General features: G+C 47.3%; 1 protein-coding gene across 3 annotated transcripts in view; it reads left to right on the forward strand.

Moving 5' to 3' along the window:
* Positions 1-18529, forward strand: part of r3hdm2 (R3H domain containing 2) — a 63167-nt gene extending 44638 nt beyond the window's left edge. For all 3 annotated transcript variants that reach the window (XM_080846176.1, XM_080846177.1, XM_080846178.1), the window contains 12 exons: positions 284-465; positions 759-860; positions 1184-1480; positions 3324-3450; positions 3800-3984; positions 4088-4242; positions 9787-9887; positions 10420-10589; positions 10804-10948; positions 13176-13270; positions 16552-16636; positions 16973-18529. In XM_080846176.1, the coding sequence (XP_080702302.1) occupies positions 284-465; positions 759-860; positions 1184-1480; positions 3324-3450; positions 3800-3984; positions 4088-4242; positions 9787-9887; positions 10420-10589; positions 10804-10948; positions 13176-13270; positions 16552-16636; positions 16973-17367 (2039 nt within the window). In that variant the 3' untranslated portion in view covers positions 17368-18529. The remainder of the gene's footprint in view (positions 1-283; positions 466-758; positions 861-1183; positions 1481-3323; positions 3451-3799; positions 3985-4087; positions 4243-9786; positions 9888-10419; positions 10590-10803; positions 10949-13175; positions 13271-16551; positions 16637-16972) is intronic.
* The last annotated feature ends 231 nt before the right edge of the window (positions 18530-18760 follow it).

An 18760-nucleotide genomic window follows, 5' to 3' on the forward strand; every position in this document is an offset into this window, starting at 1 on the left:
CACACACACACACACAGACAGCGCAACTGCAGTATTATATGTACAGATACTCCTGGTGTGCAAAGAATATCTTGGCTTGGCTGCATACTGCTCATTGAACTCAAACAAGGTGGAGTTGAAGGTGGTGTTTTGTTATACTCTCCTAGTTTTTTTGTGAGTAGGCTATATGGATGCTATGAGGTCATGGTACGACTATTATACAAACTCCATGGGATAGTCTTTAAGGAGCACACCTATAGCTCCAGGTTTGGCGTTCCAATGACGTGCCTCTCTCACCTGGCAGCCCTTCCCCTGGCCACCCTGGACGTGTGCCTCCAGGCGCCAGCCCCCCAGGGAGGCCGCAGTCTGCTGCCATGCCCATCCAACCCGCCCCAGCAGCAGAGCCAGCAGCCCCCTCCCCCGCCACAGCAGGCCCTGCTGCCCACGCCCACCCAGCACCCCATGGGCAACCACATGATGGGCCAGGTGGGCATCTCAGTTGCTTCGGCTGGGGAGAAGGGCTAGTAATGCCTTAGAACTTGTTTGTTTTAGTCCTCTACCCCTATTTTCGCTTTCAAGTAAATATCATTATTTCCTACTTTTTTCCTCTTTCTTTAGCTAACAAATAATAACCTCTCTCACCCCCCCCCCCTTTTTTTTGCATCTCTTCCCTCTGTCTGCCTGTTTGCTACTATTCTCTTTATTTCTTGCCCTTTCTTGCTTCTCTTCTTCCTTCTCTCCTTCCTTCTCCTTCCTTCTCCCCCCATCTCTCCTCTCAGCCGGTGGGTTCTCTGCAGCCCTCTCCACAGTCTGTCTCCTACTCCAGCCCCTCCTGTCCCCAGGTCCTCCTGCCCGTCTCTCCTCCCCAGCAGTACAACATGGTACTCCTCTCTCCACATCTCCCATATCTCCCCTCTCTCTTCTCTCCTCCTCTCTCCTCCTCTCTCCTCCTCCCTCTCTCTCTCAACACTCAGCTTCCCAACACAAACAAGTGAGGTAACTGCCAATGACATTGGGGCACATTTCACCACTTTCTTCTTTATCCAATTCTTTTCAAACTGAAATAGACATTATGTGCAATGTAGATGATATTGAATCAGATATTTACACTATGCTAAAATAAATGCAGCATGCATGTAAGTTGTTTTGTGAAGATCTAGGTAAAATATTGTATGTAAACCCCGTCATGTGACCTGTCTGCCAGGGTGATGAGCTGACCCCTCAGTTTGGCCAGATGACCCTGAGCCGCCAGGGGTCCAGCGAGAACCCCGATGCCCAGCCGATGTACCAGACCACGCCCACCGTCCTCTCCCAGCACCCCCAGCCCCAGACCGGCTACATCATGGCCGCCCCTCCAGGCCAGCCCATGCCCCCTCCTTCCGGCTACCAGCCCAGCGGCGCGCACACACACCCGCCACCTCCCCCACCGCCTCCTACCCAGCCGGTTATGCAGCCCCCGCCACCCCCACAGGGCTACATGCAGCAACCTCCCCCCCAGCAGGTAAGCACACACCTGTACCATCCCAACACCCTCAACACTGTACATGTCCAGGCAACAAAATTATCCTCATGTGCTTTTGAAAGCTTCAGAGCACAGAGCCTGTAATCAGAGTTTGGCCTCTTCTGTGTGTAGACGGGCAGAAGTTGGTTAAGCATGTTAACTGTGTGATGTGGAGGTGTGAGCAGTCATGTAGCCAAAGCCAGCTGTTCAGGTGCCCTGTCTGTGCCTTGTAGCCTGTCAGGAAGAGTCATAGAGCGTGTCCAGGTGGAAAGCGCAGGCTCATGGGTTCAGACGTGCGGATGTGACGGCCGTATTATTTAGTTGTTTCTTGTTTGTTTGTCTGATCTGAGCTGGGTAGGCAGCAGAGAGACTGCTGATGAGCGTAGTGCGGCTGGCTTCCCTGATGTTCTCGAGAGGCCCTGTGTCTGGCGGCTTGTGGTGTGGCGTTACATTGCACGGCACGGCAGTAAGTTGTCAGATTGTTTGTTTGCTGTCGGGTGAAAATGGTCCAGACTGGCGGCGTATCAGATTCCTCTATTTCTGGCCTGGGGCAGTTCAGTCCTGGACTCCTCGACTTCTTTCTCTCTCTTGCCGCTGTTTTCACTCAGAAACTTTGAAATGTCATATTTTGGGACTTGTTTCTCTTTTTGGTCTTTTGTTGCTGAGGCAGGAAGGAAGAACAAAATGAAACAAACAAGAGGAAGGGGGGGAGCCAAACTTTGCAGTTGCGTAATCACATAAGTGTGAGAAATGTCGATGGGGGGGCTCTGCTTCCTCCGCCGGCTCTTGCACTTTCCCTGCTCTCTCTTTCTCTCTCTCTCTCTCTCTCACACCTCCCCCCCCCACTCCGGCTGCTGTCTTGTGAAGTTGGCTCTTCCTGGAGCATCACGCGGCCCCTCTGCAGTGGAGCGGGGGTGGGTGCATTGAGCGCTGTGATCCATACGAGCTTCATCTGAAAGCCCTGAGGAGCTCACAACTGTCGGGCATTGACTTGCTGCTAGACCCCCTGGGTGGGGAATTTCACCCACACAAGCACAATTGTTATCATATGCAAAGGCCCCGGTGCGCAGGCCAAGGGCACCTCTTTAGCAGGGTGGTGGTAAGAGGAAAATGGACAGGTAAACCTGCCCCATGCTGAGACTAGCCTAAGACAAACACTTTGGACATGCCTTTGGGATGGAATTATAGAACACTTGATTGAATGACGGTCAATTACGGCAGGCATCAATACCAGGGACTGTAAACATCAGTCAGTGTTCTTCATCATAGTTTGTTTCAGTTTGCCATGAAGGGTTAAAGATTACAAAAAGTACAATTACTGTAAAATGCCACTTTAAATCAAATAATGCAAAAAAATCCATTGCTTTTTAAATTTAAATTGTTGCAGTAATTAGAGAAAATTGCAACCACAATTACAGGAAGTCCTTGAATTTGTGTGAATTTGGGAGAATGCAATATTGCAAAATTCTGCAGGAACAATGGGTCTTTGGTCTTCATGTGAAGGCCTACATGGCGTGCGTGCGTGGGCGCGTGCATGAGATGATCACATAGGGGGTGTAAAGAGTGGGCGTGCGTCAGTGAAACCTGAGTTGATGTGCATTATGTGCAAGCATCATCAACTCTGTGTAGGAAAGCAGACTGTGCAGGAGCTCACTGTAGATGAGTTCTCATGTGACTTAACACTCTATACCTCTCTCTCCCCCCCCCCCCACACACACACACTGTTTCTACCTATGTGTTTGTGTCTTTCTAACTTGTGTTCCCTTCACCTATTCTCTCTTATTTTTCCCTCTCTCGCTCTCTTTCTCACTCTGTCCTTCTGCCATTCTTCTTTGTCCTTCAGATCCAGGTGTCGTACTACCCTGCAGGCCAGTACCCCAGCTCAGGGCAGCAGTACAGGCCCATGACTCACCAGGTGTCTTACCCCCAGCAGCGCACTCAGCCCATGCCCCAACCTGCACAGCAATCTGGTCAGTCGCCACTCACCATGCACACCTTCACATCTCTCTCTCTCTCTCTCTCTCTCTCTCTCTCTATCTGTATGTATGTCTGTCTGTCTGTGCCTCTGTCTCTCCACCGCATCTATTTGTGTCTTTGGCTCAAAGCAAGATTTAGAATGAGGTTTGTCATGATGTTGCAACACACACACACACACACACGCACACACAACAGATGGATGTGCATCATCCAAAATCTAAGCGATGGATGCTAACACTATGTATGTGTTCTGTATCATACTGCATGTTTCAGTTCAGAAGTAAGACATGTGGCCATGTGCAAAAAAGTGATCTGAAATGTTTTTCTTCACCGCCCTATCAGCTGGTATCCAGACTATGATGCCCACTCAACAGCCAGCGTACCAGAGCATGATGGGAGTGCAGCAGCCCCAGAACCCAGGCATGATGAACTCCCAGAGGACTAACATGGGGGGCCAGATGCAAGGCCAGATGCAAGGCCAGATGCAAGGCATGATGGTCCAGTATCCGCCAATGCCCTCCTATCAGGTATGTGCACTCATGTGTGTGAGTCATGGCTTGATTAGTGGATTGTTGAATTGGAATTGTGATGAAGAGGCGCCATGGTGATATGCGTGGGTCCTTCCTCTAGGTGCCAGTGGCCAATGAGAGCCAGCCAGTGGTGCAGCAGCAGTACCAGCAGCCAGTGATGGTTCCTGCCACCCAGTCGGTCCAAGGGCCCATGCCAGGCACGGCCATGCCAGTCTACTACAGTGTCCTAACACCCACTCAGCAGAACAGCACAAGGTCAGTCCTGCTTTTTCTCTCTCTCTCTCTCACACACACACACACACACACACACACACACACACTCACCCACCATCACACTCAGTATACACATGCGCGCACACACACACACACACACACACACACACACACACACACAGACACACACACAAACACACACACATACTCACTTAGATATGTAAACACACACATTCACTCAAAGCTCACAAGGTCACTGTGGATCTTGGCCACTCATGCCTACAGTGCCACTTGAAAGTATGTGAACCCCTTGAGCACTTAAGCATTTTCTGTTGTTTTACCATGATTTTTCATTTTTTTATCACCAATTTTCCATAGATGAAATGTCAGGTTTATGTTTATCATTTGCATGTACTTGTTTAGAGGAAATTGTTTGAGTAGCCAAAAAACTACATAAAACATGGAATTAGTGTATTTTCAAAAGTAAGTGAACCCCCAGCTATATTGGTAAAGTCAAGCAGGTAACAGATTCGGTGAAACATATTTGGGTGCTTAATTAGTCAATTAAGCAAACCAATCAACTGAGACATCCTTAGGAAAAGGGTTGGGCATCACATATTAAAAGAGAGAGGAAACCAACCAAACTACTGTAGTGCCAAGGTGTACCCACACAGATCAACAATGCAGAGAGGAAACGAGATATCCGAGAACATCAGGAAGAAGGTTCTGACAGCCCATCAGTCTTGGGAAAGCTATAAGACCATCTCCAAAAGATTCCATCTCCATCCATTCATCGAAGACAAATAATTTAGAAATTGAGGGCATTCAACATGTCCGCATCTCTGCTTTACCAATACAGCTTTGAAAATACACTAATTCCATGTTTCATGTAGTTCTATTTCGTTTCTACTGACCGCCAGAGGTGGTGCTTTTAGCACTGGATGTCATTCACGTTTACGTGTAGTTCGAGTATTTGTATCAACAAAATCACCTGTGACCTGGGTGACGTATGCCTTCGCCCCTGTACTAAAGGCATGCTCCCCCAGGTCACGACCCTTAATTCTTCTCGCGTCAGGTGAGTTGGTGAGTATGTTCACTCCACAGGTGAGTGTAATCATGCTAATCGTTGGGAGTCTTGCAACCTTCGGGTAGAGCTGCGAATTTTCGCCCTCTTAAGATTACGATTAGCATCAAAAATCAACATTTGCAGTGGGCCACAGTACAGGTGTTTCTAGCCTTAAAACTGGTAGTTAAACCCACTCGCGGATAATCCGGGAAAACGGATAATCCGGAAAAAAGGTGAGTTACCTCTTCTATTGTTTTACCGTGTGTAGTAGTCACGCTCGGGTAATGGTTTGAGGCAGTGGCCTATCGGAAGTGTGTTTTTCGTTTTACGAACCGACAGTTGAACCCACTTGTTAAGCGAGTTACGCTTATACATCCTATTATGCCGTTTATCGTGCTCACGCCCTACTGCAGGAGCCTAATGAGTAAAGAGACTGAATATCAGCAGGCTATAGGTGTTTCTCGCCTTACAACTGATAATTAAACCCACTTGTTGCACGAGTGAGTTCCTTGCATAATAGTTCCCTACTATTGTCTGTCACGATGAGATACGGCAGTCTATAGGTGTTCTCGCCTCACGACTGATAATTAAAACCACTTGTTAAGCGAGATGGAAACCCTCGGCCCCTGTCGGCTTCGTGTCACACTATCTGCAGGCTACAGGTGTTTCTCGCCTTATAGCTGATAATTAAAACTACTTGTTAAGCGAGCTGGAGCCCTTGTATAGTTTGGTTTGTACCGTTGTTGTTTTGAAGACGCAAGCGGCGTTCTAGCCTACTTGCCCCTGTCGGCTTTGTGTCACGCTATCAGAAGGCTACAGGTGTTTCTCGCCTTATAGCTGATAATTAAAACTACTTGTTAAGCGAGATGGAAATCCTTGCATAATTGGTTTTGTACCGTTGTTATGATGAAGATGCAAGCGGCGTTCTCGCCATAAGCATTCAATTAAGTAGGCTTAACGAACAGGATTGACTCCTGTCGCTACCTACTGTTTGGGTAACTGTTAAAGCTACCTTCTACGCCCCGAAATGTCAGTTCTAAAAGCAGGTATGTTTGCGGAACTGTTAACTATGGTGTTAAAAGCGAGAATGTCCGCTCTTAAACAGGACATGATTTCTGCTCCTGTCGGCTTGGTGTTAAACGTTATAAGCAGGCTACGTTTACCTACTGATGGGTGACTGACGGGCTATGCCCGCAATATCAGTTTTTTAATCCATCTATCTTGGTAGCTGGGAGCGAGTGTGTCCGCTCTTAAACAGGACGGGGTTTTTTACTCCTGTTGGCTTGTGTTAAACGCTATAGGCAGGCTGCGTTTACCTACGGACAAGTAACTGACGGGCTATGCCCGCAATTTCAGTTCTAAACCATCTATATTGGTAACTGGTAATGGGCGTGTCCGCTCTTGAACAGGACAGGTTTTTACTCCTGTCGGCTTTGTGGTAAATGCTATAAGCAGGCTACGTCTACCTACTGATTAGTGACTGACGCCCGCAATTTCAGCTCTAAAAGCATCTAATTTGGATAACTATTAACGAGTGTGTCCGCTCTTAAATGGAAGCCTACCTTACATAACGTAGGAGGAATCATTGCCGCGATCAAGTTTAATTCGCGTGGTAAATATTGAGGCTTGGTCCATAATAAACTGCCTAGTTTGAGTGGGTGATTTCTCCGCCCCGCAAACTTCAGTTGTTCAGCATTTATTATTAGGTTCAGATGACTGTAGAGTGGGTCCGCTCTAAAGCGGTACATGATTTACGCCAATCGGCTTTGTGTTAAACACTATAAGCAGGCTACGTTTACCTACTGATTAGGGACTGAATGGGCTATGCCCGCAATTTCAGTTCTAAAGCATCCAATTTTGGTAATTGTTAACCATTGGGTCCGCTTTTAAATGGAAGCCTACCTTATGTAACGTAAGAGGAATCATTGTCGCGATCAGGTGTAATGCGCTTGGTTAATATTGAGGCTTGGTCCATAATAAACTGCAAACCTCAGTTGTTCAGCATTTATTATTTGGTTCAGATGGCTGTAGAGGAGTGGGTTCACACTTAAAACAGTAACCTATCTGAACAGGGCCTGGTGTTATTCGCTAAGGCTGCTGGTAAAATATCACTCATATATATATATATATGGGCCATTCTACCGAATTCGTGTAATATGCAGTCCCTCAACAATAAAAACTATTTACAAAACAATTAGGTATTAAGGTATAGATATTTAATTAGAAAATGTTATGGTCTATATAAACCCAATGCATTACATGAGATAGTGATAAGCTAAATACAAAATCATCATTTATAGGGTACTTTCTATTGGGAAGTAGCTGTCCCCAACCCTGACATCTAAATTTCAATGCCTTTAAATAACACTTTTCAATTTTTTTAGATTTTTTCCAATGATTGAATTTCAAAGATCTTTATGATTTGGTTGAAACAGAACTTGGAATATTTAGACTTATTGTGGGTTTAATTTTTAAATCAATTTACTATACTCAAAAAATCATGTCCCTAGTTTTCATGTCACTACCGAAACACAAGAGTTTTAGTCCATTGGCTGAGCCTGTGTCTTAGCCACGACTCTGCATTTTTGACCATGCAGTGACACTGCATCTCTGTCCCTCATGGTTGAATGGTAAGTAGCTAAATCCTATAGTTTTTATATAAATGTGTTCCAAAGTCTGAAAATCGACGTGTAACCTTAAGAATTGTCACTACCGAAACGCATGTTTTCTTCAATTAAGTAAACCTTTTGGGGTTTCATGGAAAATCTTATGTTTGTATGTTTGTTCACCTCTTCAAAGATGTGTTTGCAAGCCGTGTGATTGCTAGAATTCTTTATTTATGCTTAAAGTTAGCTAGAATTGTCACTACCGAAACAGTCACTACCGAAACGTATGGTAGTGACCAGATGATTTCGGTAGTGACAAAATGAAATGGTAAGTAGTTCAATCCCATAATTTTTAAATAAATGTGTTGTGTGGACTAAAGGGCGGCCCAGAGCACCTTTTGGATGATTTTGGGAGAGAAATGAACATCCATCCAACAGTGCAGTCACTACCGAAACAGTGCAGTCACTACCGAAACAGATAAATTGAACTTAAAAATTTGGTAAAAAAATCATTTCTATGGATTTCATTGTGGAAACCTTCACGAAATATTTGTAAAAATACTCTTCAGAGAAGGGAAGGAAACACAATCTGAACAGGTCAATAATAATACTTTTTTACTATAGTAAATGTGATGTTCGGTAGTGACAATTTTTGGAAGAGGAAAAACATTCCAACACATTCTGAAAATACAATATAAAACTTGACTGTTCTTTTACTAGATATGTGTACTTTAGATATGGTACAATATATATACGGACAAAGTTTTGGGAATAAACCATACAAAAATTCAAAATATATCCGACATGACTTTGCATCAATTCGGTAGAATGGCCCATATATATATATGATAAATAAATACATCTATGTATAGATATTGCAACATGTTCATTACATGCACTGTTGCCAGGCCCCTCTTGGGCCAGAGGACGAGCCAGAACCGCCGCCGGCGCTAGGTCTCCTAAGCAATGCAAACGCCAGAGGCCTGACATGGTGTCTCCCAGTCACTCAGGTCCGAGGTCACTCAACTAGGAGTGTACGTACATTGCGGGCGGCTCTAAGAGGTGTCCCCCTTCAGATATCTGAACAGCTGCGTTATGGGCATCAACCTGCAAATTTGTGAGGTGTTATAGGGTTAACGTGGTCCCTCATAACCCAGTGGCAGCTGGTGTTCTTCCTACATCCTTACAGCAGAAGTAAGGTAAGACTTCCTCGTGACTTGATTGGTATTAGTCATCCAGTGCTTAAAGCACCGCCTCTAGCGGTCAGTAGAAACGAAATAGAACGTTAGGTTACGTATGTAACCATGGTTCTATGAGTTTCGGATGACCGCCAGAGCTTGGCAGTCACTCGGAATATTCGCGAGAAGATTGTCAAGGGTCGTGACCTGGGGGAGCATGCCTTTAGTACAGGGGCGAAGGCATACGTCACCCAGGTCACAGGTGATTTTGTTGATACAAATACTCGAACTACACGTAAACGTGAATGACATCTAGTGCTTAAAGCACCGCCTCTGGCGGTCATCCGAAACTCATAGAACCGTGGTTACATACGTAACCTAGCGTTTTTTGGCTACTCAAACAATTCCCTCTAAACAAGTACATGCAAATGATAAACATAAACCTGAAATTTCTTCTATGGAAAATTGGTGATGAAAAAAAATGAAAAATCATGGTAAAACAACAGAAAACTCTTAAGTGCACAAGGGGTTCACATACTTTAAAGTGGCACTGTATATAGTGTAAGGCCAGACAGCACATGTCTAGGCAAGTCAAAACCACACTACAGGTGCCAGACCGCATATAACACATGGTGTCTACTTATACCCTACCTATTATTGTTTCACTAATTGCTGTTCACACTTTTGCTTGTGGTGTGTGTGTGTGTGTGTGTGTTTGTGTGTGTCTGTTTTACAGTCCGTCAGTGGGCTATTTACAGCCGGCCAGCTCTGAGCAGTATCAAATCACCCAGCCCCCCTCACAATGCAACCCCCAGCAAATGCAGCAGCAATATTCAGGTAAATATCTGTAATGGGTACACTGTATTATTAGGTAAGGGTTAATGGGTCCCATTATACAAAGACATTGGACTAGGCAGAGACAAAGAACTCCCCGACGGAAAGTAGTTTTTCTTCCACCAAGTCAAATATTCTTGTGCAACTGGACACCTCAATCGCACACATGTATTTAGGCATGCATGTATAGGCAACAAAGGAAACAATGGGTTCAGTTTGAAATGAACCTGTTTAGTTTGTAGTACTACTTTCATTAGTTAAAGATGAGGATACCGTTGGATAGTTTGCTTGGTTACAAACTATCCCATTGTTGCTAAGCCTGAATCTTATAGTTTGGTAGCGGTTTCAGATTCTATGCTTGCCAGCTTGCTAGTTCTTCAATAACATGCTAATTAACCATCATCATGTTTAAATGATTATAATTAACCAGTGCCACAAGACTACTCTCTCTTTTCTTCAAGCTCTTTCCTCAAAGATCCTTTGTTCTTTCAAATGATTGATTTATACGTTCCTTCTGTGCGTGTCTGCGTATCAGGTGTGCCACCTCCTGGCCCTGGGGTCATGGTGATGCAACTGAGTGTTCCAAACGGACCCCAGCCCACCCAGAATCCCCCCATGGTCCAATGGAACCCCTGCAAGTACTACAGCCTGGAGCAGAGACCTAGCAAGCCTGGAGAGCTTTACAAACCTGACTCCAATCCACAGGTAACACACACACACACACACACACACACACACAAACATAAATCCCTCCCACTTAACATACCCATACACAGAGACACACCAAGCATGTCAGCTACTGTGATCAGACACTTTCATTGTATTTCCGTTTGCTTGAAAGGTCCTGTAGACGTCAGTGTGACTGCAGCACTTGTGTTGTGTGCTGGCCTCTCTCTCTCTGTTTCCCCCTGTGCTCTAGGCCAGTAATCAGATGAACAGTCCTCTGGCTTCCCCCACCCAGTCCCCCGCCCCATCCCCGTCAGGCACTGTCAACAGCGTGTGCCCTGGCCTCGGGCCGATGCCCCTCATCTCCCAGTTCCCTCGGCCTGGAGGACCCGCACAAGGTACACAAGCACACACACCACACACACACACACACACACACACACACACACACACACACAGAGGCATGCCACCTCACACAGGTATGGCTGCACACTCAGTTGGCATACACACACACCTATGGTTTACAGTGTCATGGAAAGGGAATGCAACACCAAGAATTTAGGCCTGTGGATTGACATAGAAGTTCTGAGATCCAAGGCACCTGTGTGTTATGATGAGGTAAGTATTGGCTTGAAGTACATCTAGAAAGACTCCCAAGTTAACACCATGCCACCAGAGCAGCTGGTTCAGCACTTGTATCTGTTCTTGTATTGTGGTATTGTGGGGTGTGATGCGAGCTCCTCACACCTCATTCCCAGTGTGATGCAGTCAGACTGACACAGCGCGCGTGCGCTCATAAACAGACCGCCATCTCACTCGTCTCAGGCTCATTCTTCCGGAAGTTTCCGCCCTCGCCAGCCCTGGCTGGCCGTCTCGGCCACAAGAGAACAGACGCTCCCTATGCCTGTGACTGGCTTATGATGAGCCCATTCTGTTCACCATTTCGTCACAGTGACCGTGTGTCATACACACACACACACACACACACACACACACACACACACACAAACACACACACGGCACTTATACATTACTAACAGTTGCATGTTGCTTCCACACATGACTGCTTCTATCAGTGTAGCATCATGGATAAAGTCACGCTGACATGTCATGACCAAAGGGCACCATAACATGATCCTTATCTCCTAAAATCATCTACCTCACCACTGTATTGTCAACACAAACACACTGTTTTATCTCAAGCAAACTTAACAGCCTCCCTGACACCAGCAAGACAACAATCTTTGTGGATGACATGCTTGGCAGCTCTTCCCTTGATGTGTGTGAAAGAGCGTCTGTCCCCCGATCCTCGAGTGCCCCCGTGGCTCTCTCCGTAAACTGACCTGCTCCTGTTGGCTTTGGCCCTCACCCAAACGCACTGACACACTGAAACACTAACCCATTTATCACCAGGGGCTGGCAACTCTTACACACACACACACACACACACACACACACAGACACACACACACACACACACACACACACACACACACACACAGACACAGACACATGCACACACATGCACACACATGCACACACATGCACACACATGCACACACACACACACACTCACACACACGCACTCTTACCTGGTAAAACACTTACTCACTGACCCTGATCTTGGCTGTTGATCTTCAGCTGACACGCATCGCAAACGCTTCTGATCTCCGTCTTGCCACACCCTTTACTCGTATGCCATCACTGGCCACCGATGAAGTGTTTCCTCTTAATGCCCAGAGGCAGTTTGACGCTCAAGCTCAGCGGGCTTCTGAACTCTGCCACCTTGTGGGCCATTGGTCACCAGGCTTGAGCCCTCCTCGAAAAATACCTTAACTCAAATTTACCATTTCTTTGCATAACGCCTCTGTCCGGGTCACTTCTCAACACTCACTATAGATCGCTCGCCCACTTTCTCTAACTCTCTCTCTCACACACACAGACACACACACACACACACACACACACACACAGACACGCATGCAAGCACGCACATACTTTAGGCTGTCTCTGCACGTAATCCCTGTGTTATTTAAGTCCTAAAGCGTGTGAGTCAGGATTACCTGACAGCAGGGCTGACCTGATCTGTCTGAGGACATGCGGCTTCCCCCTCGAGCCCTCATGACTTAAACATAGGCAGGAAGAAAAATATTCATGACCACTCTACTTTACACTGGGGCCAGGCCACACACACACACACACACACACACACACATTCACCAGTACCACTCACTCACTCACACACTATTCATGCACGCTAACAAAGAATACATGTACGCTCATCCACCTGCACGCACACTTTCATGCATACAGACATCTGCTCCAATCTGCCCCATCCTTTCTCGTCTCCACCTTCTGGTCTATGCCAACACCGAAGCAGTCTTCGTCATATACAGTGAACTCACTCCTTTCATATGTAGTATATATAGACAAAAATACTGACTATATATACTCGAGCAGAATCAACTCATTCCTCTTTGTGTGTGTGTGTGTGTGTGTGTGTGTGTGTGTGTGTGTGTGTGTGTGTGTGTGTGTGTGTGTGTGTGTGTGTGTGTGCGCGCGTGTGTGCATGCACCTGTGTGTGTATGCGCACCTCTGTGTGTGTGTGTGTGTGTGTGCGCGTAGGCGATGGGCGCTACTCTCTGCTGGGGCAGCCACTGCACTACAGCCTGTGCCCCCCGCCCCTCATGCACAACCAGTCCTCCTACAGCTCCCATCAGGTCAGTGCACTACGCCTCACACTCACTCACTCTTTCACTCTTTCTTTCATTCATTCATTCATTCTTTCACTCACTCACTCACTCTTTCACTCTCATTCATTGACTCACTCACTCACTCGCTTTATCTCTCTATCGCTCTGATACCCACTTTTACTCAGGCTCTAGTCTCGTTTATGATTTCCCAACATCCCTCTCTTCTTAAATTTCCATAATTTTAGCACTGCTTATCACACACACAGTATCTCTCTCTCTCTCTCTCTCTCTCTCTCTCTCTATCGCTCTCTCTCTCTCTCTCTCTCTCTCTCTATCGCTCTCTCTCTCTCTAACGCTCTCTCACACAAACACTTTTCCTCCGCAAACAATTCCGTTGTTGCACTCTGTCAGCTCCCCCGACCCCCTACATTTACATTTACATTTAGTCATTTAGCAGACGCTTTTGTCCAAAGCGACGTACAAGGGAGAGAACAATCAAGCTAAGAGCATTAAAAACCTGGTGTAACAATAAATACTGCTTATAAAACGACATAGAAAGAATAAAAAAGAAGTGCTGGCCTGTTACTGCTTAAGTGCAGGTTAAGCCAAGGTGCCAGTTAGAAAGGGAGGTGCTATTTGAAGAGTTGGGTCTTCAAGAGCTTCTTAAAGGTAGAGAGGGACGCTCCTGCTCTGGTAGTGCTAGGCAGGTCGTTCCACCAACGTGGAACTACAACTGAGAATAGTCTGGATTGCCTTGCTTGCACCGGGGGCAGTGCCAGACGACGCTCACTGGATGAGCGCAGCGTCCTGGGTGTAACATTTGCCCTTTCAAGAGCATTTAGGAAGGTGGGAGCAGACCCAGTAAGCACTTTGTAGGCCAGCATAAGTGACTTGAATTTGATGCGAGCAGCTACCGGCAGCCAGTGGAGCTCAGTGAGTAGCGGGGTGACATGGGCCCTCTTTGATTGGTTGAACACCAGGCGCGCCGCCGCGTTCTGGATCATCTGTAGTGGTTTTATCACGCATGCCGGCAGGCCCGCTAGGAGGGCGTTGCAGTAGTCGAGGCGGGAACTCACCAAGGTTTGCACCAGCAGCTGGGTGGCATACTGGGTTAGGTACGGCCTGATTTTGCGGATGTTGTAAAGCGCAAAGCGGCATGACCTCGCGACAGAGGCGATGTGGGCTGTGAAGGTTAGTTGGTCGTCAATAATGACCCCAAGGTTTCTTGCTGTTTTGGATGGAGCCAGGGATAAAGAGTCAGTCTTGATGTTGATGTTGTGGTGGATGAACTGTTTGGCTGGGAAGACCATCAGTTCTGTTTTGGCCAGGTTCAGCTGAAGGTGGTGGTTTTTCATCCATGTGGATATATCAGCAAGACAGTCTGAGATCCGTGCCGAAACAGTGTTGTCCTCAGGAGGGAAGGACAGAACCAGTTGAGTATCATCGGCATAACAGTGGTAGGAAAAAACATGCGAGCGGATGATAGGGCCCAGCGAGGTGGTGTAGATGGCAAAGAGAAGTGGTCCCATTACCGACCCCTGGGGCACCCCAGTGGTGAGGTGGTGGGGTTCAGATAGATGACCTTGCCATGACACCTTGAATGAGCGCCCAGAGAGGTACGATTCAAACCAGGAGTGCGCCTTGCCTGAGATGCCCATACTTGATTGTATGGACAGAAGGATGCGGTGGTTGACTGTATCAAACGCAGCTGATAGGTCAAGCAGGACTAGAACTGAGGATTGAGCTGCTGCTCTAGCTGTTTTTAAGGCCTCTGTCACAGATAGCAGGGCTGTTTCGGTGGAGTGACCGCTTTTGAATCCAGACTGGTTTGGATCGAGGAGATTGTTTGTTGACAGGAACTCTGTGACCTGTTTGGAGGCTGCCCTCTCAAGTGTTTTAGATAGGAGAGTGAGAAGTGAGACCGGTCGATAGTTTTCCACCTGAGTGGGATCGAGAGACGGCTTTTTGAGCAGCGGCGTTACCCGAGCCACTTTGAATGAAGAAGGAAATGTTGCAGAATTAAAAGAGGCATTAATCACCTGTGTTATTGCCGGTAGGACGGCAGGGGAAATGGCTTGAAGGATGTTGGATGGGATAGGGTCCAGCGGGCATGTAGTTGGACGGCTACCTGCTAGGATTTTGGAGACTTCACTCTCAGTGAGAGGGGTGAAAGAGGGAAACGATGAGTTATTGATGGTAGCGCCCTTAGGGGGGGAAGACAGTTGGTTGAATTGTTTCCCAATGGCTGCCACTTTCTCTGTGAAGAAGGAAGCAAAGTTATCGGCTGTGAGGTTAGTAGCTGGAGGAGGAGGGTAGAGCAGAGTTTTGAAGGTGGAGAATAGTTTCCAAGCATCGGTTGCACTGTTGATTTTGTCATTGAAAAAAGTTTTCTTAGCAGCAGTGATGCTGGATGAGAAGGAGGCCAGGAGTGTCTGGTAGCTTGCAAGATCGTCCTGTGCTGCAGATTTGTGCCACTTTCTCTCAGCCGCTCTGAGATTGGAGCGCTGCGTTCGGAGGGTATCACTCAGCCATGAATGAGACTGGGTAGCTCGCGCAGGTCTGGTAGAAAGTGGACACAAACTGTCCAAGCATGAGCTTAGAGTGGAGCAGAGAGATTCTGTGGCATCATTGACCCTAGTTCTCCCCATTGCTGTTAGTGTTCACTCAGCAAGCCACATCTGTCTCTCTGCTTTCCTCCGGTCTCTCTGCTCTCCTCTACTCTTCTGCTGCTCTCCTCTACTCTTATGCTGCTTTCCTCCGGTCTCTCTGCTCTCCTCTACTCTTCTGCTGCTCTCCTCTACTCTTATGCTGCTTTCCTCCGGTCTCTCTGCTCTCCTCTACGGTTCTGCTGCTCTCCTCTACTCTTATGCTGCTTTCCTCCGGTCTCTCTGCTCTCCTCTACTCTTCTGCTGCTCCCCTCTGGCTCTGGGCTCTGTCGGATGCCCTGTCTAGTCTTGGCGCCGCCCCCCTCCCTCTCTGCTCTCTTCAACCGTGGCTGCTGGGCCTCTATCAGGCCTCGTGGCGGGTGACTCACCAGTGTCTGCATCACCCCCCCCCCCCCCCCCAAATCATCAATCATAGCTCGCTGACTTGCCTTTCTGTCCCTTTGTGTGTCTACTGTCCGCAGGCAGCTCCCTGCTCCTCTATCAGTGGTTCTGACACCACGTCTGCTGTCTGCTCTACAGTCCTCACCGGTGTGTTTGTCCACTCACTGCAGACGGTGTTTGTGTGTGTGTCTGTTTGTGTGTGTATGTGTGGGGACAGAGACCTTTTTTTGCTGACGTGTGAATGCTTTCTGTGTTTTTCAGGGCCAAGGGGTCATGAAGCACGGAGCACGAGGCAAACGACAGACCCTCAAGTCTGCTTCCACAGACCTGGGTACCACTGATGTGGGTAAGGTCTCCATGCTCTTATATACACACACATGCACATTCTACACCTCTCCCTCTCTCTCTCTCACACACACACACACATTGCAATACATAACACACACTCATCATATATTTGCATACAAACACGACAGAAAGGTAAAGAGTTACACATACGGTACACACACACACAAACACAGTAAACACACACAGTACACACACACACAGCAAACACACACATCCACTTGTGGCTGTGATGCATATGACATGCTGTGTTGAGCTGTCCCTACTAGGCTGTCCTCTCACTTCTCTTCTCTTCTCCTCCTCTCTCTCTCTCTCTCTCTCCCTCTCTCTTGGTCAGTGGTCAGCCGGGTGCTAGAGGTGACTGACCTTCCGGAAGGTATTACCCGCCCAGAGGCCGAGAAGCTCTTCAACCAGCTCTCCCTGTGTGGTGCCAGGATCCAGTGGCTCAAGGAGCCTCACGGGGGCCAGCAGCAGCAGCATCAGCAGCATCATCATCATCATCAGCAGCGGGGAGGTCCGTCCTGCTCCTCGGGGTCCAGGCTTTGCGCCGGAGGCATGGGGGACGGCAACGACCCGGCACACCTGTACACGGTGGTGGCCGTCTTCCCCAACACCATGGCCGCCCAGAGCGCTTCCTTCAAACTCAACAACAGCGGAGGCAGCCTGTTTAAACTGCGCGCCGCCAAAAAGAACTATGACCTGCGTGTGCTAGAGCGAGCCAGCTCCCAGTGAAGACAGAGACAGAGAGAGAGAGAGAGAGAGCAAGACAGAGAGAGAGGGAAAAAAGAGACTAAGAAAGGGGTGGAGAGGAGGACAGAGGGAGGGAAAAGGAAAAGGAGAAGAGGAGCCCAAAGAGAAACAAAAAAGATTGTTTCTTATGTTTGGGTTTTCCATTCCTTCATTTTTTTTAACATATTTTTTTTAATCGTTACGTGAAGAGCACACAAGACACGTGAGCATGTGGATCTCTGTTGCCATGTATATTATATATGTACAATAGCGTACACAGACCAACATACACACACACATGTTTATGCACACATACACACACACACACTCACACACTCACACACAAACACAAACACAAACACAAACAAAGTCAGGCAGCAGGGTCCCGTAGCACATATGGACACACTGGACAACAGAACCTCAGCTAATCCTCTGCCTCACCGCACCGCACCGCTCCGCTCCTCTCCGCTCCTCTCCTCTCTTTCTGTCTCCAGGCCAAGTTCTCCTTTTGTCCCTGGTCCCTGGCTTCTCTCCCTGTCCCCCTCTCAGTCGCTCTCTACACCCCTCAAGACCTACTCTGTTGTTTATTACTGTCAGTATCCTCATTTTGTTCTTTTCTCCCTTTCCTCCCTTCCTTACACACCCCTCGGCTGCTCTTTCTCTCTCACATGTTCATGCTTTCTCTTCCTCCCTCTCATGCACTCTCTCTCTCTCGTGCTTTCATAGACTCTGATCTCTCGCTTTCTGTTTGCCTTACTGCTGTTGTGGGTTTCTGTATTGCGCTGTTTTGGTTGTTTTTTTCTCTCAGAAAAATATTGTTCTTTTTTTTTTGGTTTGATATTTATATAAGTGATGTATGGATTATAAAATTCTATATATATATATATATATACAGTGATTTCTTTTTTTCAGTGGATAAGTTAAAAGAACTCCTTTATATCAAACCTCTCCTCCCTTTCCCTCTCCTCCTCCTTCCCTACTCCCTCTCTCCCCCCTCCTCCACCTGTCCTCTCTGCATTGTGTTTGCATTTTTGTTGACCGCCGTGCAGAACGTATCAGAAGAAGTATTAAGAAGTGCACAATGATTGCAAATGTCTACTGTAAATTCCATTTAATCTGTTATTTTTTGTTTGTTTTTAAAAATATAAAAGACATGAAAAGATAAGATTCTGCTGCCTTCATTTTCAACCCTGTGTGTGTGTGTGTGTGTGTGTGTGTGTGTGTGTGTGTCGAATGACTAATGTTTGTTTCCCACCCTTCAGTAATTGAGGTTATTTGTAAGGTATGGTGAACATGAAAGGGGGGGGGGGGGGGGGGGGGGGGTTGTTCCTTGGGTGGAGTCCAGCTGTCCCGTTCACTCTTGGACATAAACATGCACGCGCTCGTGTAGGCACAC

This window comes from Sprattus sprattus, assembly GCF_963457725.1.
Source record: "Sprattus sprattus genome assembly, chromosome: 10".
NCBI classification, from domain to species: Eukaryota; Metazoa; Chordata; class Actinopteri; order Clupeiformes; family Clupeidae; genus Sprattus; species Sprattus sprattus.